General features: G+C 44.2%; 2 protein-coding genes across 5 annotated transcripts in view; one reads left to right on the top strand and one right to left on the bottom strand.

The window, feature by feature from the left end:
• Positions 1 to 20932, top strand: part of LOC122202511 (ATPase PAAT-like) — a 29406-nt gene extending 8474 nt beyond the window's left edge. For 2 of the 4 annotated variants that reach the window (XM_042908905.1, XM_042908907.1), the window contains exons 5-6: positions 5339 to 5793; positions 20394 to 20932. In XM_042908905.1, the coding sequence (XP_042764839.1) occupies positions 5339 to 5793; positions 20394 to 20886 (948 nt within the window). In that variant the 3' untranslated portion in view covers positions 20887 to 20932. Of the gene's footprint in view, positions 1 to 5338; positions 5794 to 7589; positions 8780 to 19629; positions 19918 to 20393 lie in introns of those variants that run through there. The other 2 variants (XM_042908908.1, XM_042908906.1) reach the window with 2 other exon arrangements.
• Positions 20933 to 20951: 19 nt separating this feature from the next.
• FAM24A (family with sequence similarity 24 member A) lies at positions 20952 to 23322 on the bottom strand. Its single transcript, XM_042908921.1, has 4 exons — positions 23254 to 23322; positions 23093 to 23127; positions 22250 to 22370; positions 20952 to 21263 (listed from the first exon to the last, which is right to left on the bottom strand). The coding sequence occupies exons 3-4, from the start codon at positions 22357 to 22359 to the stop codon at positions 21116 to 21118; spliced, it is 258 nt and encodes an 85-aa protein (XP_042764855.1). The 5' UTR covers positions 22360 to 22370; positions 23093 to 23127; positions 23254 to 23322; the 3' UTR covers positions 20952 to 21115.
• Between the last annotated feature and the right edge of the window lie 1439 nt (positions 23323 to 24761).

Raw genomic sequence — 24761 nt, 5'->3', positions numbered from 1 at the left:
GTCGGACGCTTAACTGACTGAGCCAGCGAGGCTTCTCAACCAATATTCATTTAATACAGGTGTCACCGACACAATGGGCAAGAAAGGGAGACTAGCAAAGTTGACGGTGATCACAGGAACCTTGGAAAGGAGGGGTTCAAAAAAATACCAGGTTCATACTTTCTTTCTCCTGTACCGTTATCTCACCTCGATGCCGCAGGAAGTCTCTGACTGGGCCCCCTGCTCCACCACAGTCCATGCTCCACAGGGCAAGCAGAATAATCTCAAAGGGTAAATCAGACTCGTCCTTCCCCCTGTGTAAAGCCCTCTGACTGCTTCTCTCACACAGAATTAACCCAGATTCTTTACCTTGGCATCTAAGATCTGGGCCTTCTTGGACTCCTTAACCTCATCTCCTTCCTACCAAATCTCCTTGGACACCTTGCTCCAGACATGCTGATGTGTGTATTCCTCAGATACTCAGATGTGTTCGGGACCTTTGCACTCTTAACTTTTCTCTTTCTCCAGAAGCCCTTTCCCCAGACCTTGGCAAATCTGGCTTTTTCTTTTTATTAAGATACCAGCTTAAATGTTACATCCTTATTAAGACCTTCCCCAACTACCAGTTTAAAATAGCCTTTTCCAGGGCACCTGGGCGGCTCAGTCAGTTAAGCGTCTGACTCTTGATTTTGGCTCAGGTCATGACCTCATGGTTCGTGAGTTCAAGCCCCACATCGGGCTCCGTGCTGAGAGCATGAAGCCTGCTTGGGATTCTCTCCCTCTCTCTCCGCTTCTTCCCTGTGCGTGTACACTCTCCCTCCCTCTCTCTCTCTTTCAAAATGAATAAAAAGTAAACTGAAAACTAAATAATTAAAATAGCTTTTTCCTCCAAATCTGTATCATATTTTCATCAGAGCCTTCTTGATCATTTTGTTGTTATTTATATATTGGTCTATCTCATTAAAATGTAAGCTTCATGTGAACAGGGACCTGGTCTGTCTTGATTAAGGCTTCAGATAAGTATACGATATATAGGATTTGGATTATCAACTGAGTACTCCTTAGAGATCTTCAGGGGGTCAGTTTGAATAACCATGAGGTGGAAGCCAGATTTTGAGGGATTAGGCACTAAATGGGGGTAGTTGGAATGTTGAGGTCCCAGGGTAATATGGGTTTGTTTCAAGAATGGTAGAGATAAGGAACTTGCCTGTATCAGAATTCCTTGTGATATTTATAAAATACAGATTACTGGCTGTCACCAATGACCTGAAACCCTGAAGGCGGTTTCCAGGAATCAGTATTTCAAGCAGGCATCCCCCGGTGAGTCTTATGCATAGTATATTTTAAAAACAAATGATTGAGGACAAGGATCCTATGGAGACAGAGATTGAAAATGTAAAAACAAGAAGAAATTTTTTTGTGTGTGCAAGACTTTGGAAACAGAGAGGGTTCAGGAATTAAAGTCAGCTCATAGACCAATTTTTATGTTTTAAAAACTTAGCTTTGGAAAAAGGGATAACATGGATAATAGATTTTTTTTGGCCATGTCTTTAAGTTTTCTTTAATTCCAAAGATACATGTTTTCTTTGCCTTGAATTTCAATCTGTTCAGAAGTAAAGTAAGTAAGGCAAACCATAAGAAACTCTTAAATTACAGAGAACAAACTGAGAGTGGATGGGAGTGGGGGAAAGGGGAAAATGGGTGATGGGCATTGAGGAGGGCATTTGTTGGGATGAGCACTGGGTGTTGTAGGTAAGCGATGAACCACGTGAATCTACCCCAAAAACCAACAGCACACTTTACACACTGTATTTTAGCCAATTGGACAATAATTTATATTATTAAACAAAAAGTGCATTAAGTAAATCATAAAAGTGCTTTCCCAGCTCTCATTCTGTTCCCTGCCTGGTGTGTATCCTGGAGTTTTCTGTACTTGTAGAAATACGTGCACGTCCTTCCATCCAACACACATGCTGTGCCCTCCCCCCTCCCCCCACTAAATCATTGTGTATGAGGACATTTGGGGAAGACAAAAAGTGATCCAGTTAAATCTTCTTTTAAACATGCTAATAAAAGACTTCTTCCAAGTGAGGAGGCTCTATTTATGGGATGATTCTTACATGATATACCTGGATTTCTAGGATTGCATATTATTAACAAACCAGAGTCTATGGAATGTCTCCCGGGAAAATGTCATGTAAGCTCTTGTCATGTATCAACTATTTGTTGAGTATAAAGTAGGGATATTTTGGGGCTCCTGGCTGGCTTAGCTGGTAGAGCCATGCGACTCTTGATCTCAGGTTATAAGCTCAAGCCCCATGTTAGGTGTAGAGATGACTTAAAAATAAAATCTTAAAAAATAAATAAATGAAGTAGGGATGTCTCATGACCAAAACTATTCCTTCTATGGAAGTTGTATAACCGCACACACCTTCCTATATTAATTTGGGCAGGGCCTGTCCTGAAGGGGAAAGAAACAACCTGGGAAGCTTTGTTAGGAGTCCTGTGCCTCTCCCTGCTTCACCTGGGCTATGGGGTTGCTTGTGTTCTTGAAAGTTTTATTAACGTCGTATTTTATTTCATTACGTTTGAAGTTCAAATTTGCTGGCTTTGATTTGTTTTTGCTTTTCCGTTTGGAAAAATTGAATGGGACACTATATCAAAGTGCCCTAGCATGTAGTTTTCATTTAATGTTATCTGAGTGAAAGGGTGTGCCCCATTTTCTCGAAGAACAAATTCAGGTGTGCAAGATTTACACGGTTTACTTTTTTCACCTTTGAAATACAAATATCTTTTTTTCTTGCTTTTTCAAGGTGATAACTAAAGTTAGTCAATCCTTTCAGATATCTGACCGGATATACAGAGATAAACAACTTTTCACAAGCCTGGAGGTATATACATGTGCATATATGAAGTTATGTATACACAATAGTTTTTTGCATATTCATATATACGTATAGACATAATTCTACATGAATGCTTTCATGTTCTTTTAGGCTACTCTGTAATTGTTTTCCATATAACATGACATGGATCCATTGTTAGAAATTATTTCATACATATCCCTCTGCCTGCTTTAAAAAAATTTTTTTAATGTTTATTTCTGAGAGAGAGAGAGAGAGAGAGAGAGAGAGCGAGCATGAGCAGGGGAGGGGCAGAGAGAGAGGGAGACACAGAATCCGAAGCAGGCTCCAGGCTCTGAGCTGTCAGCACAGAGCCCGACGCGGGGCTCGAACTCATGAACCATGAGATCATGACCTGAGCTGAAGTTGGGACACTTACCCGACAGCCACCCAGGCACCCCCTTCTGCCTGCTTTTAAAAGGGCTTGTTGTACCTTGTAAGGCCAATGTACAAGAAAATTAAGAATTCAGTGAAATCAAACGACAGGAAATAGAATAGCCACTAGCACTTAAAGTTTGTTTATTTATTGCACTGCCACATAGACTTACCTCTGAATTCCTTGACAGTTAATGCAAAGAGGAAAGGTAAATCACCTAAAGAGCTTTTATTTGAAAAAAATATGAATTTTTATAATCAGTGAATTTCTTATAATCAAAATTTGATATATCAGAAAAGAAAACCTTGCATAGCAAATACCTTATTAACATTTGGATTTTTATAATTAACATTTCTGCCAAAGTAATCGTCATATGCAATTTTGACATTGATTTCACTGCTGTTTATGTAGACTTTTCAATTTTCTGTCATTAAGGTATTTTTGCTCTGTTATACTGCTACCAAAAATCATTTAGCTTTGTCATCATGATTGAGTAAAGCTCGTTTCCACCAGAGGAGAGTTGTTTACTTTAAAACTTTTGTATAGAATTACATACATAATTTATATATATACATTTGTATAATTGTATGCTATATATATAATATGTATGTAATTCTATACAAAATATAGAAAAATTATATTGCATATAATTACATGCAATTATATACAAATTTATATAAAACTTACACATAATTTGTATATACAATATGCATGTAGTTATATAACATAATTGTATACAGTTCATCTTCTTGGAATAATTTAATTTAAGGCTTATTCAAAACTTGGATTCAATAGAAGAACACATTTCTTTCTAGAGTATTTCTTCACTTCAGTAACAGAAGTTCTGTGGAGACTCCCCTCCTCCTACACCACCATCTTCTCTGGCTTTCATTATTCCCCTTTCCTGCATTGTTTATCCCTAAGTATTTATCACTGTCTCTGTCCACATGATATATTGTCTTCCTTTCTCCCTTCCTTCCTTCCTTCCATTGTTTCCTACTCCCTTATAGGTTCCACATATCAGTGATTTTCATTGGTTTTGTTTACTGTCTCATTTCCTATGCCTGAAACACAAAGTCAATTTCTGGTAAATATTTGTTGACTGAATTGAGTTTGAGGTTGGCATGATCCAGGAATCATTTTTTTAGAATATCTGGAAGATGTGTATACTGAGTTTCTTTAGCTAACCTTAATAATATTTTTCTCATTCTCTTTCACTGGGTATTGAGCCAACAGTAAATATGAGATGATACCCCCGATAAGAGTGTGTAATAGAGTTCTGTGTTCTGAATTTAGGATAGAGCCCTAAAGCTTCAGAGTCAAGTCCACTAGAAGTAGTTCTGCTCTTCTCTTGAGGAAGAATCCAAGAGTGCGGCACAAACAGGCCCTGTAGGGGAGATCATGTAACCTCATCACAGAAGTGAGCCAGGATCTTGTCATGAAATAATATAGCACCGGTTCAGTTGAGGCCGCAAATCATTAAGGCAGACATAGCCAAAAAGTTTGCTCATTTTAGTCATTGTAGACGTCACAAATGTACCGATGGAACATCATCAGTACCTTAGAGCGTGTAAGCTATCTGGCATGTCTTTTGTGAGAAGCTAGTAGTAGAAGGTTTCCTTAGGTTAGCTTATTATATGGGAAACTTGATGGATGATACTCAATTCTAAGAAAATTATCAATTATCGTGACTCAGTTGAGTAGTATATTTTATCGCCATAAATTAAGGAGGCCTTTGTAGTGGAGACGTGAATGTTAATGCAGTTTTACCAAGCATGCTAATATTTAATATTTCCTTTAGGGAAAAACTACAGAGAAATCATTAAAAGTCTGGACTGTGGAGTTAGGTGGCCCAGGTTCATGCCCCGGTTCTGCCACTTAACTAGTTGTGTTACGGTAGACAAGTGACCTTTAGCCTGGGTCTCCTCCACCCAGTATGGGGGTAGTAATTGTAGCCTGCTTCGTGTGGACGTTTTGAGGGTCAAATGAAAGAATGCACGTCGCCTGCCTCACAGTCGTTACCCCCAAAGTTAGCTGTCATGACTGTTAACAGAGACGTGTATTTCTTTACCTTGCTCAGAATCGTATTCCCATTGGCGAGCAGCTTCAGTCGGTTTTGGGAAATCCTGGCTACAGACGTGGGATTGACCTGCAGTCATCATCTACTTCGGGGGCCTTAGACAAGTCCCCGTCCACGCCTTTTCCTTTCAGAACCGGCTTGACCTCTGGAAACGTGACTGAAGACTTGAAAGCTTGCACCGATCAAAGTCTGCAGCCACCCGGTGGTGGAAAGGCTACGAGCCTCCAAGAGTATAAAACTGTGTCACCGAGCCATGTTCTTCTTGAGAATGACCTCAAAAATGCAGTTTCTTCTCTCCTACCAAAGAAAGCAAGTGACAACTCGAATATACCTAACTCTGACTTGCTGCCTTTTCTCCAGAGTTTATGTAGTCAAGTTAGCCATCTCCGCGTGGGACGTAACACCAAGTGGCAGGAAACCGTCCCTAAGGCTGGTGAAGACATTGCTGGTGTTGCGTAAGTATTTAAGACAAGTGTGATTTAGATTTCATAGGTGGAAGAATCAGTTGGAGGAAAACATTGGTTTCACTAACTACTGCCTGAAAATGTTTCCCGAGGTCATTTTAGCAGCTTCTGCATTTTACACATTAACATACTTATAGGGAATAAATATTAACATACTTATAGAGAATAAATATTCTGTAGGGGAGAATGGATTACTTTTAAAGAGGTGTCTAAAACTGAAGATGTTGATCACTTCTTAGGCATTTTATGGAAGGGGTATAAGCATCAAATAAGGGTTGGAGTAGAAAGTTATCTGTATAAATGGGGAGGAGCCGTGGAAACCATAAGATAAACATTTGTGCCTGATTATAATCACTGAGTCATCATAGTAGATTTTCTTTGTAGATCTTGTTTGCCATAGGCTAATTTTAGTCTGGTCATCAATGACATTTTTAAGCTTATAATCGTTTATAGTGTACAGACCCTCATCTGCTGATCTCATAATTCTAATTTTTTTGCAGCCTTGGTGTGATTAATGGGTAGCTAAGTATTTGGTATGTTTCCCCATCCTTCATGTTGATGTAATGTGTCAGGATATTGCACTAGACTGGAATTCATGACTCCGGTCATAGTTCTGGCTTAACTCTTTTGCCTTACCGGTTAAATCTTGTGGTTTAGATTTTTTTCACATGTAAAATGAGGTAGTTTTATTGGTTGAAATTTTCTTAAAGTCTCCAATAGCCTTGAAATTTGAGGAGGTTAGGAAGTTATTGGAAAAAAAGTATGGTTTTCAGTAAGGATATTTATTACTTAGTAATATTTTTTAGTAAGGATTCTCGGTAAGGAAAAAAACCATTATTCTTTAGTTGTTGATAGATTACATCAGTGAACTCTAGTTGGTATTTGTTGTGGCTAAACAAACAAAACAAAACAAAGCAAACCAAAAAAAATTAAGTTGAGATTAAAAACTGCTCTGGGGCCAGGTGAGATTGAATGTCTCCATTCCTCTCAGCTCTGTCAGTGCGAAATGAGCTAACCTTTTTCAAAATTTTATAGAGAAAGGAAAAGAATTTTCTTGGATGCCAAGTTAGGATAGTTGCAGGGGTTATGCAGTCTTCACAAAGAAGAGAGTGCTCTGGGAAGGAACATTTGGTGCAGGGTGATAGATGTGTTTTTACATAAAAAGTTACAAATCATCGTAATGAAGGACAGTCCAGAAAATTATGGACTTTATATTTTTAGTATATGCATGACTGTATGACTTTATTTAAGTGTTTATTTTTGAGAGAGAGACACAGAGTGCGAGTGGGGGAGGGGCAGAGAGAGAGGGGGAGACACAGATCCTGAAACAGGCTCTGAGCTGTCAGCACAGAGCCTGATGCAGGGCTTGAACTCCGGAAGGGTGAGATCATGACCTAGGCTGAAGTTGAACACCCAACCAGTTGAGCCACTCACTGTTCCCCAATGTCAGGAGTGTTAAACAACTTGCTGATTGCAGACCTTTTATAAAGATATGTTCTTTGAGGGTAGAAATTCTCTTCATTTTTATATTCTCATTTCAGTTGTATGCTTACATGGTTAAAGAATTAAAGATTCAGAATACTTTGGACACTCAGGGTCGTGGTTGCCTGTTCCATGAGTATTTTTGGAACCTGGAAATATGTTGTACGAAGACAGCACAGCTATGGAGGCAGATTTCGGCCATGTGTGTCGGCTGCTTGTTTTAGTAGAGTTTGGTTGCTTTTGTGATGACATCAGGAATCATTGTTATATTGTGTGTGTGTGTGTGTGTTTTAATTTATTTGTAGCACGGAAGAGCAGCCTGTGTGCTCCTACTTGGAAAAGGTCCTTACTAAAAATATGGAACTGATGGAAAAGAAGCTTGTGGACTACATTGATCAGCGGATACATAAACTGCAGAAGCACATAGATACAAAGATGGCTTTGTTAATGGACGTGCTGCAGAGTCCCTGCCCCCCACCCGCCGGGATGGCCCTCCGACAGTGGGACTCTGGGGAAAGACTTTCAAACGGAGAAAGATAAGCGCTCGACACGGACCGTGCGCTACAGATATTTATTACGTATTTATTAGAAAGCCAAAACCCCACAAGTTCGAGGCAAGTATTTAATGGCATTTGAGGATCACCATGTTACGCACGGTGACCTCAGTGTTCATTTTAGCTCCACGTGTTACTGTGAATCCAGTACTGTGCGCTGAGATTTAACAACACGATAGGGTTATAAATTATTTTTGTTTACAGTCTTGTTCACTCTGACAGAAATGTATGTGTGTTTCTGGCTTCAGTGTTGAAACATGTTAAGGATTTTTAATGCAATCCATGAGTCTGTGTTGTATAATGTTTTTGATAGAAGTACATTTTTTATTTATAATAGGGCTTATTTTATGGTCTTAGGAGTATGAAAAAGAATGCTTAGAGTATTTGATGATTTTTCTTTTTCTAATTGATTGTTCATGGAAAATTAGATACCTAAGACTTAAAAGCCTTTCATTCAGATCATTGATTGGGTGGTGTTTACGCTCGGATAACGGCTGAGGCACAGTGTGTTTGGCAGGCGTACGTATACACCGGGGCCGTTATTATCTGTTTCAATAAAGCGTAGCAGTAGGTAGAAAGTAAACATCAGAACCGGCCTGTTCCTTGTTGGGATTATTACTTTAGACTTAGCGTTTGAGGTAAATTGAGAGAATTCATCCTGTTTGATCTCAGTAAACCCAGAAAGTGTACAGTCCCCTCCTTTCCTGAGCAGATACAGGTTCTGGCCAGAGGTCTTCTCTCGTGTGTTTCCGGTGTGAAGCGCTGAGGTCTGCATTGAAGGAAGAAAGCGTGTGAATCAAGGGGGCTGCGGTTCTCTCTGGCAGACGTATGATAACTATCGTATGTGTGTTAACGAGTGATCTAGTTGCCCTTAAAAATAAACCTATCCACTTTGGAAATTACTAGTCTCAAGGAAACAGTAAAGTTTTATTTTCAGTGAATCTTTGCCGAAAATGTTTTATGTTTATGGAAACGGGGTATTTCACACTCATTCAGTGTTTTGGTGAATTTATCCTTTGGAATAAGGGCTAATTTAGGGGCACCTGGGTGGCTCAGGCGGTTAAACGTCCGACTTGATTTAGACTCAGGTCATGATCTCAGGGTCATGAGATCCAGCCCCGCTTCCAAGAAGCCACACTAGGCGTGGAGCCCGCTTAAGATTCTCTCCCTCCCTCTCCTTCTGCGCCTCTCCCTACTCGTGCTCTCTGTAGAAAAAATAAAATAAGGGCTAATTTAGATAACGCTACTCATTTTTTTTTTTTTAACGTTTATTTATTTTTGAGACAGAGAGAGACAGAGCATGAATGGGGGAGGGTCACAGAGAGAGGGAGACACAGAATCTGAAACAGGCTCCAGGCTCTGAGCTGTCAGCACAGAGCCCGACGCGGGGTTCGAACTCACGGACCGCGAGATCATGACCTGAGCCAAAGTCGGACGCTTAACCGACCGAGCCACCCAGGCGCCCCATCGCTACTCATTTTTATATACTACAGAGGTAATACAGCATGTGGAACATGCTCTGACCGTAGTCACAGGAGAATTTGCATATCACTTTTTCTAGTCTTTTATGATTTGTGGGACATTCACAACATGTATAGCTATATGATCGTACTTCCTTTGACATTCGGGAGAAACACGTCTCACTAGGAAAGTGGTCCGCTGCTCACATTAGCATCACACTTTACAAAGTAGTAAAACACCTGTTCTCATCAAAACCTCTCCACCATTAACAGCCACCATCACCATCGCTCTTGTCAACCACGCGGCATCCACTGTCTCTTCACAAGTGCTCAGGGAACTGAACTGCTTTGCCCGCGATCCTGTACAGTCAGGGGGGAGGTGGGACTCGGGTCCAGGACTCCTTCCCTTCCCGTCTCCATCTCTCCTGTTCCTCGTGCCCCGGTGCGAACCGTGGGGTGGGATCTTCTTATTTAGAATTCATCCCCTTTGACATTTGGAACCCAAGGCCGTAGAAACGGGAAGCGACTCTTCCTCCACGGCCGCCTCGCTCACGGTAAGGGACATGCAGCATCTCCCGAGACGCCCCTTCCTTCCCTCACATCCCCCGGTCTTCATCCGTAAGGACGGTCCGTGCCCTGCACTGGACAGGGCAGACCCGGATGATTCATTGTCCTCTGCCCATGCTGACAGGGTCTCTCCGGATGGCCCCCGAATCCTGACACAGTTGCAAGATGGCTTAGAGGGAACACCGCGAGGGTAGACGAACCTGAATTCTTCCACCGTAGCCCCTTCCCTGCTGCGTAACTTTGGCTGAGCTATTCAGGATTTCACCTCACTCTCCCTTCTGCAAACGGGGATATCACAGCCTTCGTCTCATCCTGTGGGAGGTTTATAATCATCTGAACAGGGAGCACCGGCACAGGCCCGGCACACAGAAGTGTCTAAGACGGGCAATGTCCGTCTCCCCTCCCTCGCTCTTGCCCCGCTGCCGTCCTCTCTTTCTCGACACATCAGGGATACTGTATGTGATTCTTCATTAATAGCCCTTGAATTCTGGGAAATACGGAAGCGCCCCTTCTTTTTTATTGCCTTCAGGGCCAGACAGAAGTGAATGCCAACTTCCCTGGCGAAGGGCCACGAGTCTCAAAGTGTGACCTTGACCGCACCAGCAGCACCTGGGAAGTCGTTACCCGTGCATGTTCTCGGGCCCCGGCCACCCCGTCCGGGTCAGAATCTGGGCCCAGGGTCCCACAGCCGCGCTTTTGCAAAACCCTCCCGCGCTTCTGAGACTCTCCGGTTTAGAACCACGGGCAGAGGGGGAGCGTAGGGGCGCTGGGGCAAGGGTGCCGGGATCCGGTCCCTCTGCTGCCTGTATCGGTCCGTGACCCTGGGCACGTGAAGTGACTTCTCTGGGATTTCTTACCCGCCGAGTGGGGATTAGATCGCATCCACCCCAGAGGGCTGTTGAGAGGACTGATTAACTGGGGAAGTTCTCACGAAGCCCTGAGAGAGTCTGGTAGGGCAGCGCCCCGTCCTCAGCTTGGCCTCGCACTGCCATAACCTGGGCACTTATAGAAAACGCTTGTGGGTGTATATTTATTTCAAAATAAAAAATTGGGGGGTGTTGCATAGGAGGCTCAGTTGGCTGAGCATCTGACTCTTGATTTCAGCTCAGGTCATGGTCTCATGGCTCATGAGATTGAGCCCCTCCTTGGGCTCTGTGCTGACAGCACAGAGATGCTTGGGATTCTCTCTCTGCCCCTCCCCCGCTCATTTGTACTCTCCTCTCTCTCTCTCTCTCTCTCTCTCTCTCTCTCTCTCTCTTTCTCTCAAACATTTAAAAAAGTGAAAATAAAAAATTTAAAATAAAAACAGCACTGGTACCTGGTTCCCTCCCCACCACCCCCAGAATATTGAGCTAACTGCACAGTGTTCAGCCTGTGCATCTGGGATTTGGGAAACTCCCCTGCTGAGCGATGCACAGCAAAGTCTGGAACTACAAGTTTCGTGTTTCAGGGCCTAGAATCTGGAACTAGACTAGCCGGGTACTAATGCTGATCATTCCACTTACTATGTGACCTGAGACAAGTTTTCAGCCTCCATGAGAGCCAGTCGGGGAGCACAGTCCGGTCAGGGGCTGTCAGCCATTCCCATCGTCAGCTGGGTTGTGGGTTTTCCTACCACAACTTCTGGGCACAGCTGACCTCTTTCCACAGAGATTTGTCAGTATGGCCAGAGTCTTCAGCCATCCTTTTTAGGAGACCAAAGTCTCTACCTGAAGCAGGAAAGGTGAGTCTGATGCTTTCATGTTCTGGTCTTTCAAGTGTCCAGGTACAGTCCTCGTGGCATTGAGTTGCAGGACCAGGGCTTTGTGGGTCTTCACCTCCTGCCTCGGATCCCCATACGGCCGTGTAGCTTAATACTTCCTGTTTTGTAGGTGTTATTTTAAAGATATGATTGACAAATAAAAATTGTGTGTATTTAAGGTTGTGCAACATGATGTTTTGATATATCTATATATTGTGAAATGATTACCCAACTCAAGCAAATTAACATATCACCTCAAATAGTTCCCATTAAACACTTGATATCTATGTATTTAGCACATTTCAAGTAAACAGTATAGACATCTGTAGCCATCATGCTCTACATTAGGAATCTAGAACTTACTTATCTTGTAGTTAGTACTCTTTAAGTACTTATCTTGAAAATTAGTACCCTTTAACCAACATCTCTTATTTCCCTCACACCTACTCCCTGGTAACCACCATTCTACTCTGTTAAAATAAGTTCAAGTTTTTTTGAGATTCCACATATAAGTGAGATCATGCATTTGTAATTCTGTGTCTGGCTTATTTCAGTTAGCATAACATCACCCAGGTTTATCCATGTTACTGCAAATGGCAGGGTTTCTTTTCTTTTTTTCTTTTTTTTTTTTTAATTTTAATTCCATATAGTTAACATACAGCATTACATTAGTTTCAGATGTACCAATGTAGTATTTAGCAACTCTGCATACTACTCTGTGCTCCTTAAAGGATTTCCTTTTTTAAGGCTGAATAATAAACTCAAAATGGATTAAGGACCTAAATGTGAGATCGGAAACCATAATAATCCTAGAGGAGAGCATAGGCAGTAACTTCTCTGACATCTGCCATAGAAACATTTTTGTAGGTATGTTTCCTAAGGAAAAGGAAACAAGGGCAAAAATAAACTATTAAGACTACATCAAAATGAAAAGCTTTTGTACAGCAAAGGAAACAACCAACAAAACTATGGAACCTATGGAATGAGAGAAGATATTTTCAAATGACATACTGATAAGGGGTTAGTATCCAAAATATATGAAGAACTTATGAAGAGGCATAGTCAGGTTGCTTAGTAGGTTAAGCATCCGACTCTTGATCTTAGCTCAGGTCTTGATCTCAGGGTCAAGAGCCTTGTGTTGGGCTCTGCACTAGGCATGAAGCCTACCTAAAAAATAAAAAAGATCTTATTCAACTCAACACCAAAAAAACCCCCAAACAATCCAATTTTAAAATGGCCAGAAGATATGAACATACATTTCTCGAAAGAAGACATATAGATGGACAACAGACTCATGAAAAGATGCTCAACATCACCCATCATCAGGGAAATGCAAATCAAACCCACAATGAGGTATCACCTCACTCCTGTCAGAATGGCTAAAATCAAAATGACCAGAAATAACAAGTGTTGGTGAGGATGTGGAGAAAAAGGAACCCTCGTGCACTGTCGGTGGGATTGTAAATCAGTGCAGCCACTATACAAAACCGTATGGAGGTTCCTCAAAGAATTAAAAATGGAACTACCAAAGGATCCAAAAATTCCACTTCTGGGAATATATCTGAAGGAAACAAAAATACTATGTTGAAGAGAATCTGCCCTCCCATGTTCATAACAGCATTGTTTACAATAGCCAAGACATGGAAACAATATAAGCGTTCATCGATGGATGAATAGATGTACACGCGTGTGCGTGCGCGCACACACACACACACACACAATTCAGCCTCAAAAAGGAAATCCTGCCGTATGTGACAACATGAATGAACCTTGAGGCCATTATATTAAGTGAACTAAGTCAAACAGAAAGACAAATACTCTATAATCACACTTATATGTGAAATCTAAAAGAAGGGAAGAGAAGGGGGAAAGGAAGGGGGAAGGGAAGGGAAGGGAGAAGGAAAGGGGAAAGGAAAGGAGGGAGGAAGAAAGGAAAGAAAAAAAAAGAGAAAGAAAGAAAGTAAAGAAAGAAAGGAGGGAGGGAGGAAGGAAGGAAGGAAGGAAAGAAAGAAGGAAGGACTGAACTTCGAGAAAAAGACATTGGATTCATGGGTACCAGTGGTGGGAGTGAGGGGAGGGGGAATTGGAGGAAGGTGGTCCAAAGGTACAAACTCACAGTTATAAATAGGTGTTAGGGATGTAATGTACAACACCATGACTCCGGTTAACACTGTCATATACCATATGCCATATGGTATATATGAAAGTTACTAAGAAGGTAAATTTAAGAGTTCTTATCACAAGGGAAAAACCCCTTTTTTTTTTTTTGCATCTATATGAGATGATGGATGTTAACTAAACTTACTGTAATCATTTCACCATATATGTAAGTCAAATCCTTACGCCGTCCATCCTAAACTTGTACACAGTATTGTATCTCAGTTATAGCAACGAAACTAGAAAGAACCCAACTCTTAGTTTCACTGATCTTTTCTGGTCTCCATTTTGTTATTTCTGCTCTGATTTTGCTACATCCTTCCTTCTGCTCTCTTTGGGTTTAGCTTGTTTTTCTATTTTTTTTTTTAATGTTTTCATTTTATTTTTGAGAGAGAGAGAGAGAGACAGAGGTGGGGAGGGGAGGGGCAGAGAGAGAGGGAGACACAGAATCCGAAGCAGCCTCTAGGCTCTGAGCCATCAGCACAGAGCCTGACAAGGGGCTCGAACTCATGAACTGCGAGACCACGACCTGAGCTGAAGTCGGACGCTCAACCGACTGAGCCACCCAGGCACCCCTCTCTTTCTCGTTTCTTAAGATGTAAAGGTAAGCTCTTTATCTGAGAGCTTTCTTCTTTCATAATGAAGCCATTTATCACTGTAAACCTCCCTAGTAGGACTGCCTTTTGTTGCATCCCATAAATTTTGATATATTTTGTTTCCGTTTTTATTTATGTCAAGGTATTTTTTTACTTGCCATTTGGATTTTTTCTTTGACCAATGGCTTGTTCAGGATTGTGTTTTTTAATTTCCATAGTTCTGTGAATTTTTCAGTTTTTCTTTATTATAGATTTCTAATTTCGTGCCATTGTGGCTAAAAATTCCATGTGTCTTGAATCTTTTTAAATTTGTTAAGACTTGTTCTGTGACCGAGCATATGATGTGTCCTGAAGAATCTTCGATGTGTGGTTGAGAACAATGTGTATCTGCTTCTCTTGGATGGAATGTTCTGTATGTGTTGGTAAGGTCCATTTGGTCTAAAGCGTAGTTCAGTTCTAACGTTTCCTTAGTAATTTTCTGTCTGGATGATTTATCCATTGTTGAAAGTGAGGTATTAAATTCTCCTACTACTCTTGTATGGTAGTCCGTTTCTCCAGATCTGTTAGTATTTGCTTTATATGTTTGGTGCTTTGATGTTGGGTGCATATATATTCACAATTATTATATCCTCTTGAAGAATTAACTCATTTTTTCATTGTGATGACCTTCTTGTCTCTGTTACAGTTTTTGACTTAAAATCTATTTTGTCTGATATAATTAAAGTTACCCCTACTCTCTTCTTGAATGTTCTTGTCTAGCTGTGGTATCAGGGTCATGCTGACCTCCTAAAATGAGTTTGGAAGTGTTCTTTCCTCTTCTGTTTTTTGGAAGTGTTTGGGAAGTACTGATATAAATTCTTTAAAGATAAGTTTTTAGAAGTAAAACACTTGGTAGAATCATGCTTTTTATATTTTTATATATATTGTCACATCATCTGGAATAAACTGGTACCAATTTAGTACCCCCTGAAATATATATGAGTACTATTTTTCCATGTTGAGAGCAACAGAAGGTTTTAAAACTAAAAATCTCTGGCAGGTGCCTCTAAATATATCCCTGTGTTGATTGAAAAACTGGTTCAAGCTTCTTACCTTCAGACTTGGTCCAGTTGAACTCTGCCAAACACGGCACGATGAAAAGGGCCAAGGGGACAAGCCTGCTCACAGCCTCCATCTTGGTCAGGAGAAAAACAGCCCAGAGGGCTAGCAGGCTTTTATACTTCTCGGTGTTTCATAACCGGCTGGCTTCATGAGCCCTCTGGCCACCTTCAGGGAAATGTGTCAGTGTGACCAGCCAAGGACTAAATTTATGTGGGAATGGAGCAGCTGTGTGACTGGTGTATTATCAGCAATCCCCAGCTTGAGTGTTCCCTCTCCGGCTCATTCCTGGAAAGCTTACAGAAAGTTCCCAGCTAAAAACTTCCTCGCAGGGGATCTCCAGCCCCCGGCACGCAGCAGGCACTGAGTAATTCATCATGGCACAGAGTTAGAGTTGAGCCTTCGCCCTGTTATTTGTTCAGATCACGAAGCAGGTAGCACTGCTGATACCGTAAGCCTTCACTGCTCCTCTCTAAAAATGAACGCCTTTGGATTCTAAAGGATCAGCCAGGCGAGGCAGGTATTGTGGCACCCGGGCATACTCTGGTTCCAGCTGTGTTGCCAGATGCCTGGCAGGGTGCTGACAGCAAGGAGAGCGATGACACAGGATGAGGAGGAAAAAGAAAGTGTGGGTCCAGGTTCAATTGCCAGGAATTTTAAACCATTATGTCCACAGGGCCGGAAGTAGGGGAATTAAAGTCCCTTAAGTACTATTTTGCAGACGATAGAAAGGAATCCTGGTGTCCTTGAACAAGTGTATGAACAAGAACAAGTGTATGAGAGTGTAGAGTTGCCCTCCTTTCTTTCCTTCCTCCCTCCCTTCCCTTCCCCTTCCTTCCTTCCTTCCTTCCTTCCTTCCTTCTCCTTCCCTCCCTCCCTTGCTTCCTTCTTTCTCCTTCCCTCCCTCCCCTCCTTCCCTCCTTCTTTCCCTCCCTCCCTCCCCCTTCCTTCTCCCTCCCTTCCTTCCTTTTTTCCTTCCTTCTTTCCTTCCTTCCTTCTTTCCTTCCTTCCTTCTTCCTCCCTCCCTTCCTTCTTCCTTCCTCCCTCCCTCCCTTCCTTCTTCATTCCTCCCTTCCTCCCTTCCTTCCTTCCTTCCTTCCTTTCTTTTTTTCTCTCAACAGATATCCATTAGCTAATAGTTTAGGTTTTGAGAATACCGAATTGAACATGAGAGACACAGCCCTACCTTCATGGAACTCATATTCTAAGTGGGGGAGACAAAAACAAATGAAAAATTCAAATAGTGAGAGGTGCTCTGAGTATAATAAAGCAGGACGAGGGGTTAGAGAGTGACTGCCTCAGTGGGGGTGGGGCGGGGCAATATTAGAGTGGCCAGGGAGTGCATGTTGAAGATGAAATCTGAGCAAACACAGAGATGAGGGGGAGGCTGTCATGTGTGATCTGGGCTGGAGGGGTACAAGAAGGCAACAGAAAGGGCAAGTGCAGAGGCCCCGAGGAAGCAGCAAGTAGCTTACTTAACACGTCCACAACATAAGGGCGGTCCGGCCAGTGTGGTGGGTGTCACTGAAGGGAAGGCGATGGCAGGGAAGGTAAGGAGAGGCAGATAATGAGGAAAAGGTGAAGGAGCTGTAGGTCAGATAAGGAGTTTGGATTTTATTCTCAGTTCAGTTGGAACTGGCCGAGCAGGAGAAAGATGTGACTAATTTTTACAGAATTTTCTGTGGAGGTAGGCAGAGACCGGATATTCTAGGTGGAAACCCTTTCTGGTTGCCCTCAACCCTCTGTGATATCCTGACTGTCCTGCAGCCCAGAACCCATCACTGGGCTCTAGGATGTTGGGGTTCTTGGGGAGGACACAAGCCTATACTGTGACTCAGGGGGAGCCATTCCTAGCGAGGTCCCTGGACTAAGCATTTGGCCTCACACCGGTGCCATAGTGGCAAGACCAGCACCTGTGACATGGGGAAGTGGTGCTCCCAAGGAGCTTGGACACTCAACCAGGTCCTGTCAGCTCAGAGACTTCTGGGGCCGGCCACATACCAGGTGGGGAGTGGTGTCCTGGTGTGGGAGCGAGCAGGGGGCATGCCTATGTGGTGAGGACCCATCTGGTCACTAAGGGCTGCTTACCCTCCGCTGTGTCCACAGATCCTCACTCCTACCCCCACCCCTGGCCTTTCTTACCGCACCTCTCCCTCTCTCTTACGGATGTGATCTCCTAGCTCCCTGAACTGCCATCACTACGTGTGAGAGCCTTAGGGTCCCTCCTCCGGGAGGAGAGGGACACTGGCAGAGGGAAAACACACGGATTCCTTCCCCAGAAGAGGAGGCAAATATTTGAGTGATGTTGATTATTTTCCTGATATCCCGTAACTGAAATACTGTAATATAAAATTAAATACCACTTATGGAGCACCTGGGTGGCTCAGGCGGTTGAGAGCCCAACTCTTGATCTCGGCTCAGGTCATGATCCAGGGTCATGGGATCAAGCCCTGCGTCAGGCTCTGCCCTGAGCATGGAGCCTGCTTCAGATTCTCTCTGCCCCTCTCCCCTGCTTGCGCTCTCTCGCTCGAAAATAAACAGTAATTAAGAAATAAAAATAAAGTAGATTTTTTAAAAAGATTTTAACTACTACTTAAATACTGACTTGAAGACAATACATGTTATATGAAATGGGAATGAGAGAGGAAAGAAAACAAGGACATTTGCTCGATATGTGTATATTATGTATATGTATACATACGTCCATAAGTGTATGTGTATACACACCAGTGTATTCATAACAAGTAAGGAGGAAATAATCATAATCACAGTCCTTGTTTCTATAATTGGTCCCATGGTAGTAGCAGGTAGTCATAACTGCTCGTTCTGTATTCCCTCTGCTTTCATCAAGAACCTCAGCTGGTTGTGATTCTTTACCCCGCAGCATGCCACAAACTTTCATTCCCGAAGGATCTAGGCCATGAGTCATCCTGGCTGGATTGGGTTGATGTAGTTTGCCATCGGCCTTAATCACGGAGCCTGGTCTTATGAAGAGGGGCCCTGAAGGATCTCCCTCTTTTCACACATAGTCCTCACCTCCACTGTGGAGTCTGGTTTCTCCTTGGAAGTCTGGATCAGTCACCCCAGCCAGCCCCCCGTTGACTCCCTTCTTGGCCTGTTGACTCCAAGACACGAGGAGCCCGTGCTGGCAGTCCTGAGTTCCAGGTCAGGGGAATCACTGTCATGTGTCCCAGTAGAAGCGCTCCTTCCTTGGAGCTAAGGCCTCCGGTTAGGCCAGCAGAGCAAAAAAGTTGTGGGAGCAGGAGACAAAATTTATTTTGCTAGGGGTAAGTAACAGCGCTAGAGGGAATGGTGAGTGGCGCCACTCCCATTTCCGGCCCTTGATTCCTGAACTGGGAATCCTGACTCTACGAGAAATAGTACCACAGACTGGATGCCCAGATTCAGAGCATCCACAGCCTTCTGGAGAACCTTGCCCCAGACCTGCAAGGTACGGCCACCTGGCTGGTGCTGTAACTGAGACTTCAAAAGGCCACTCCACCAGCCCGTGAAGCCAGCTGCTTCAGCGAGGCGGCGAAAATGCGCCACGGAAGCCACAGATGTGGCCTGCGTGAGCGCTGTCCCTGGGAAGGAGCCGGGCCGCGGGCCTGCTTCCTTTGGAACTGAACGCCTCACGTCCTGGGCCCCACAATGCCCAACGTGACTTGATTGCTCCATTTGATAAATCCTGGAGGGTGTGGTGCTCTGTGGGCTTTCTCTTTTCAGAGGTGTTTCTGAGCACCTGAGAGCGGGAACTGTGTCTTATGTCCGGAATAAGTGCCTAACAGAAAGGCTGGAATCTATTAGGTGTCATGGACAATGAGCCCTAGATGAATTTTGTCAATCTGGTCATAGCTTCGCTCGCCCAAACCTCTGAATTCAAACACAGCAGTAAACTCAAGACACAAGAACAAACCCTGTGTTAAATTCTTTCGATCTATTAAGAATATTTTGGGGCACCTGGGTGGCTCAGTGGGTCAGGCGACGGACTTCTGCAAGTCATGATCTTGCAGTTTGTGGGTTCGAGCCCCGCGTTGGGCTGTGTGCTGACAGCTCGGAGCCTGGAGCCTGCTTCGGATTCTGTGTCTCCCTCTCTCTCTGCCCCTCCCTGCTCGTGCTGTCACAAAAACAAAGAATATTTTAACATGGCTCTTTCAATCACCCACATTCAGGTACTGACCTCACTACCATCGGTGTGTTTGGAAGTATCTTTCTGAGTTCCAGTGGAGATACAGTGGCTCAAACCACTTTGTAACTGAAGCGGAAACTACACTCGGGGAGCAGAAGTGACTTCCATTCTCCACTGCAAGTCAGGGCAGATCAGAACCCAGGGCCTGGCTCTGTGACCTCGCTCACCTTCACCCAGACCCAAGTCCAGTTGTCTCCACCACCTAACCTCTGTGAGCCCTCAGAAAGGTTCTCGTTTCCCGTTCCGGTCCCTCTGGTTCTGTGAGCTAGAATGCTCTGGCTCTGTGCCGGAAAGCCTGCAAAGAAATTCAGTTGCAGGCAGTTTAGGGAGAGGCTGGGTTTTTTTGTTTTTCATTTTATGTCCTACAAGTACCTTCCCAGCAATCCACGTTTAATGATACCTGGGAGTGTTGGCAGTGATGAAGTTTGGAGATGTAACAGAGGAACGGGGAGCGGCTTGGGTTCAGAATTAGCGAGCTGAACTTTCGTGCAGGCTACAGGGGCTTGTTTTCTCTGTAGCAAATTCTTTGTAAGTCATACCCACAAGGACTTTCACCCACATCACTTCTTTTGCCGAGTGTGCCCATCCTGTGACTAACCCCTGATGCCTGCAAGGTGGCAGAAAGTGGCCTGGAGCCCAGACTACCGGGAGTAAGCCTGTGAGCCCGCCTTGGCCCAGGTTCTATCCCTGTGCCTCATCCGTGGCTCCTGCTCTGCCCCCAGGCGTCTCACCCATCTTTACCTTCAGGGTCCTGCATTGCCGAGGACCTTGCTGTGGCCCTGGTACCCTCCATGAGAAGCGTCTGCTGTCGCCTGTGGGAGAGAATCGCCCTACAGAAACCTACGTCCTCGGAGCCAACATAGTGCCCAGGGGTCTGGAAGAAATCAGCGTCTGGACTGACGGCGTGCCCTCAGATGTTAGCACCTGCCAGGGTTTGAAAACTGGTTCTGAGGCTTGGTTAAACCCAAAGAAGGATGTCCATTTTTTTCAGAGTCTCAAGGAGAGGGCTCTGTGTAATACGATCCAAACAGAATTAAGCACCAGGAAGAAGTTTCTCTCATTCAGAGATGCCGTGTTTCCCTTTGAGCCTAGTTTCCAGATGCTTTTATTTTTCCACCCCAAGCATCTGGCACAACATCCCTTCTTGTTCAACTGGCAGCATGCCTTTTTCTCTATTACTCTTAACTCTCCTTCTTATACTGCAATATTACAAGTTTACTCGCCCCAAGTCCCCAAGTGACTACTACACAAATTTAAGTAATTTAAGTACATGACCAACAACAAAAATGCCAGAGGCGGAGAGGATTATTTTCCTCTTGCATATTTATCCAAAAGTACATAAATATGTGGTACTTAACATGATATAAACATGATTTGAACGTGACTTGAATAATGAATTCTACCAAGAAAGAAATACTGCGAATGAAGATTTTTGTGCCAAGTCCACGGCTTTTGGTTACATCACAGAATCACGGTGGCAGGGGGTTCGAGTTGGCATTCAAGTTACATTCTTCACAACACCGGATGCTGGGATAGGACCCATTGGTGGAGTCTGTGGTCATCGTGACTGTGGCCTCATTATCATTGATGGTCAGAGCCAAATATGCCTTTGAACATCTTAAGAAAAGACATACACAGAGCATGAGATTAGAATTTTTCTTCTGCATCCATTTGTCACAATTGTCAGGGGTACCTGGGAAGTTTAGGGCTGGAGCCAGTCAAATGCATGCCACCAGCCCCAAACTAGAGTTCTCTGGCCCTGTCCCAAGTTCCTGTCTAACCCCCTCCTCTCTTAGGGTTGTTAGAAATGTAAAATCAGGTTGCAGCAAATAAGGGAGAGCGAACTGCAAGCGTGGATCACCCAGCGGACCGCTGCAGGCCCATCAAGTGCAGAGCGTGATCGGGAAGGTGCCACCGAGGGCCGCCCCCCAGGTTCTGGAATTTACCTTCCAGCTCACAGGCTTAACTTCCCTAGGATGGGAACAGCACTGCTTCTGAGGACCCATCTCTCCCCCATTGGAAGATTCCTCTCTCCCAAAGGTAGTTATCTTTAGTCTGATCTATACTCCCTTGTGTGGGCGTGCCCCAGAATCTTCCTACAGCTCAGCTCCCCCACAATCCTACAGGCCCACCTCCGTGTCCCCTAGGCCAAGCACAGTGAATGAGACAACACAGTGAGAGCTCCCCCAACGCAGGTAAGAGAGTGAGAGAACACTGTGAGAGAGGTTCAGCCTATCCTCTGAGTGAGTCTAAGACCCAGACTTGTCAGAGACTCCCCCACAGTCTGCAGTGTCTGGGACAGAGGGAGGGCCCAGCCAACGTGCTGAATAAACTGGCTGAGGGTCACACTGAGAGGGTAGGTGAAGCAAAGCAGCACCCAGCCACCCAGCCGAGAACATTCTACTTATGAGCTCACAGCCCTAAGCCAGAAGGGGAAAAACACCAAGGTTCTACACTCACCTGCCTTTGCCTTTTCCAACCCACTTGCCCTTCCTGGCCTCACCCAGGGTGGGCCCACAGGGCAAGGAATGACCTTGCTCAAGCAGAGAGCCCCAGGTATGCTATTTGAGGGGGTATTTTTCACTCTTACCCACATCACTCACTTCAATGCGTTGGCTACTTTGTAGTAAAGACAGATGACAACAGCCATCAGCACAAATGTGACAATCAGTAAGCCGCCACCAAGGGCGATGATAATCTTGAGGTCAAGCATCTCACACACACCTGGGCAGAGAAGTGCGGGTGAGCAGCGAACGTGGCTTCCCTCCCCACACACCCACCTAGCACACACTTCCTTCGGCGGGGGAATCATGAGCCCCAAACCACAAAGCCTTACATGTGTAAAACATGCAGGAATCTTCCCGGGGAGGCCTAAGAGCACAGGCTGACCCAGAGGGGAAAGGGTTTATTTGTGGATGAAACGCAACTGAAATACAAAGTCCAGAGAGAAGGAAATCAGGAGAGAAAACGGGAAGAATTTCTCCCTTTCACAGGCCCGCTCTTGAGCAGGTAGTTTTACTCCCAAACACCTGGGTCTCGTGAAATATATTCCCTGATAGAGTCGGGAGTGACCCCGTGCTGTTCATCAAGTTTAAAACTTGCCATTTCTGAGAATGACTAGGGAGATGTCTCTTTTCTTTCTTCCCCAAATATCATGCTGTGCAATGCTGAGAATACACAAACCCACACTGTAAATAATATGTTTTAAGGAGGAAAAGGTCTTAATTCTCCCACTCCGACGGTCATCTTACGGTTTAAGGAGATTCTAGGAGCCCTTATCCTTCATTCTGTCTCTTGAGAACACCACAGGCCCTTTGGCCATTTTTTTTTGCTAAATACTGCCAGGGAGAGGTGTCTAGGATCAGCAAGTTGTTTAACACTCTGAAATTGGGGAACAGGGAGGCAAGAAAGAAGCATAAATAATTTTAAGTGCTGAGCATACTTACGACAATTAACCTGTCCAGATCTGGATGAAGGCCAACTAGTAAAAAAAAAAAATTTTTTTTTAATTTAGGGAAGACGATATTTTATGAAACCTGTAATTTCAGAAAGAAGGATCGAATCATCCTTGCTAGGAGGAATTAAGATCCAAGGTTGAAGAACTCACTTTAGAAGCGCAGCCACCGTCCAGCCCCATGTCCTATGCCACAGGCATGTGACATCGACTCTCGGGATACCAGCTCTTCACGGAGTTCTGAATTCTGTTCCGTGTTTGGGTACATGTTAGCACCCAGGAAATAGAAACACCATTTTGAGCCATTTAATTCTAAGTCTTTCCCTTTTCAGGTCTTACTTCCCTCACACTGATTTTCAGGATTTGACTGCTCCTCAAAAGCAGGTTTAAGATTTCAATTAAAAAAAAATAAAAAGATAGAAATACAGGGAGGCTTGGGGCACCTGGGTGGTTCAGTCGGTTAGATGTCTGACTCTTGATCTTGGGTCAGGTCATGATCTCACGGTTCATGGGATTGAGCCCCGAGTCAGGCTCTGTGCTGACAGTGCGGAGCCTGCTTAGGATTCTCTCTCTCCCCCTCTTTCTGCCCCTCCCCTGCTCGCACACAAGTACATGTACACACAATCTCTCTCAAAATAAACAAACATTTTTTAAAAAAGATATGGGGAGGCTACAAATCTTTTTACACTTCAAAGTTCAGTTATAGAAGACTGGTTGACTTTATGCTATAGCTATACAATGAAATAACATAATGCCACTTACTAGGATTCAAGTATATGCTCATTGACATTGGAAGATGTTCACACTTGATTGGTGAGATACAAGGGTCACAAAAATGAAAAGTTGAATAGGACATCTGTTTTAGTCAGCTGTGTATGACAGAGGCCCACAGCCAGCCAATCTAGTAACATTAAGAGGAGACTCTGGGTGCAGACGAGACGGCTTGGACTTGTTTCTCCCTGCCTTTCTATCTGAAGTATAACTGTAACCCCTGGAAAAAAAACAAGAGTCAAAGAAGAACTCTGCAAGTTGGAAAGAAGAAGGCCAACGGGGTAGGGACCCCGGGCCTGGAAGAGCAACACAACAGCGGAACAGAAACAGGTGATCCAGGCCGGTGTCTTCCAACTCTGAATCTGGCAACAGAAGGTGGCGCCAGTGGGTGTGCTGCTGTGGGATTTAATGCAAGACAAGCGAACATCCTCAAGCTAGCGCCGCCACACTGGTAAGGTGCATGGTGTGGCAGCCCCAACTGACAGTAAAAGCTCAGGGGAAGTGACCTGCTTCCTCACTGGTCCCAAGACTCCGCTCTTCTGGGGGACACTGGGATGGCCAGTTGACAGCCCAAAGGGGATCCACCATAAGAAGCATCTTTGTCCCTGTGGGCCAGATTCCCTTCTCCCACTTAGATCTCCAGATGGCGCTAGCCTGGGGAGTCTTCTGCCCCTTCTGGCAGCACTGTCAGGGACCTGGGGGCCCCAGTGGCACTACAGAAACTGAACAGATCAAAACAGCACTGCAAAGCCTCTGGACATTAAACTGTCATTGGAACATCGCCCCACAAAAGTAGACCAGGACCTGCATGCTAAATCTAAGCAGCGTGACTGCCTGATAAAATTAAAGATCTAAGTAGTACTTAGCCAAAACAGCCAGGATCAATGGAA

This window comes from Panthera leo, chromosome D2 (genome assembly GCF_018350215.1).
Source record: "Panthera leo isolate Ple1 chromosome D2, P.leo_Ple1_pat1.1, whole genome shotgun sequence".
Taxonomy (NCBI): domain Eukaryota; kingdom Metazoa; phylum Chordata; class Mammalia; order Carnivora; family Felidae; genus Panthera; species Panthera leo.
This window is presented reverse-complemented; position numbering and strand designations above follow the sequence as displayed.

Excerpts from the sequence above, each read along its gene's own strand:
- FAM24A (XM_042908921.1), bottom strand. The coding sequence starts at position 22,359 with ATGCTTGACCTCAAGATTATCATCGCCCTTGGTGGCGGCTTACTGATT. Across the intron at positions 21,264-22,249 it reads AAAGTAGCCAACGCATTGAA|ATGTTCAAAGGCATATTTGG; the intron begins GTGAGTGATGTG and ends TCTTTTCTTAAG.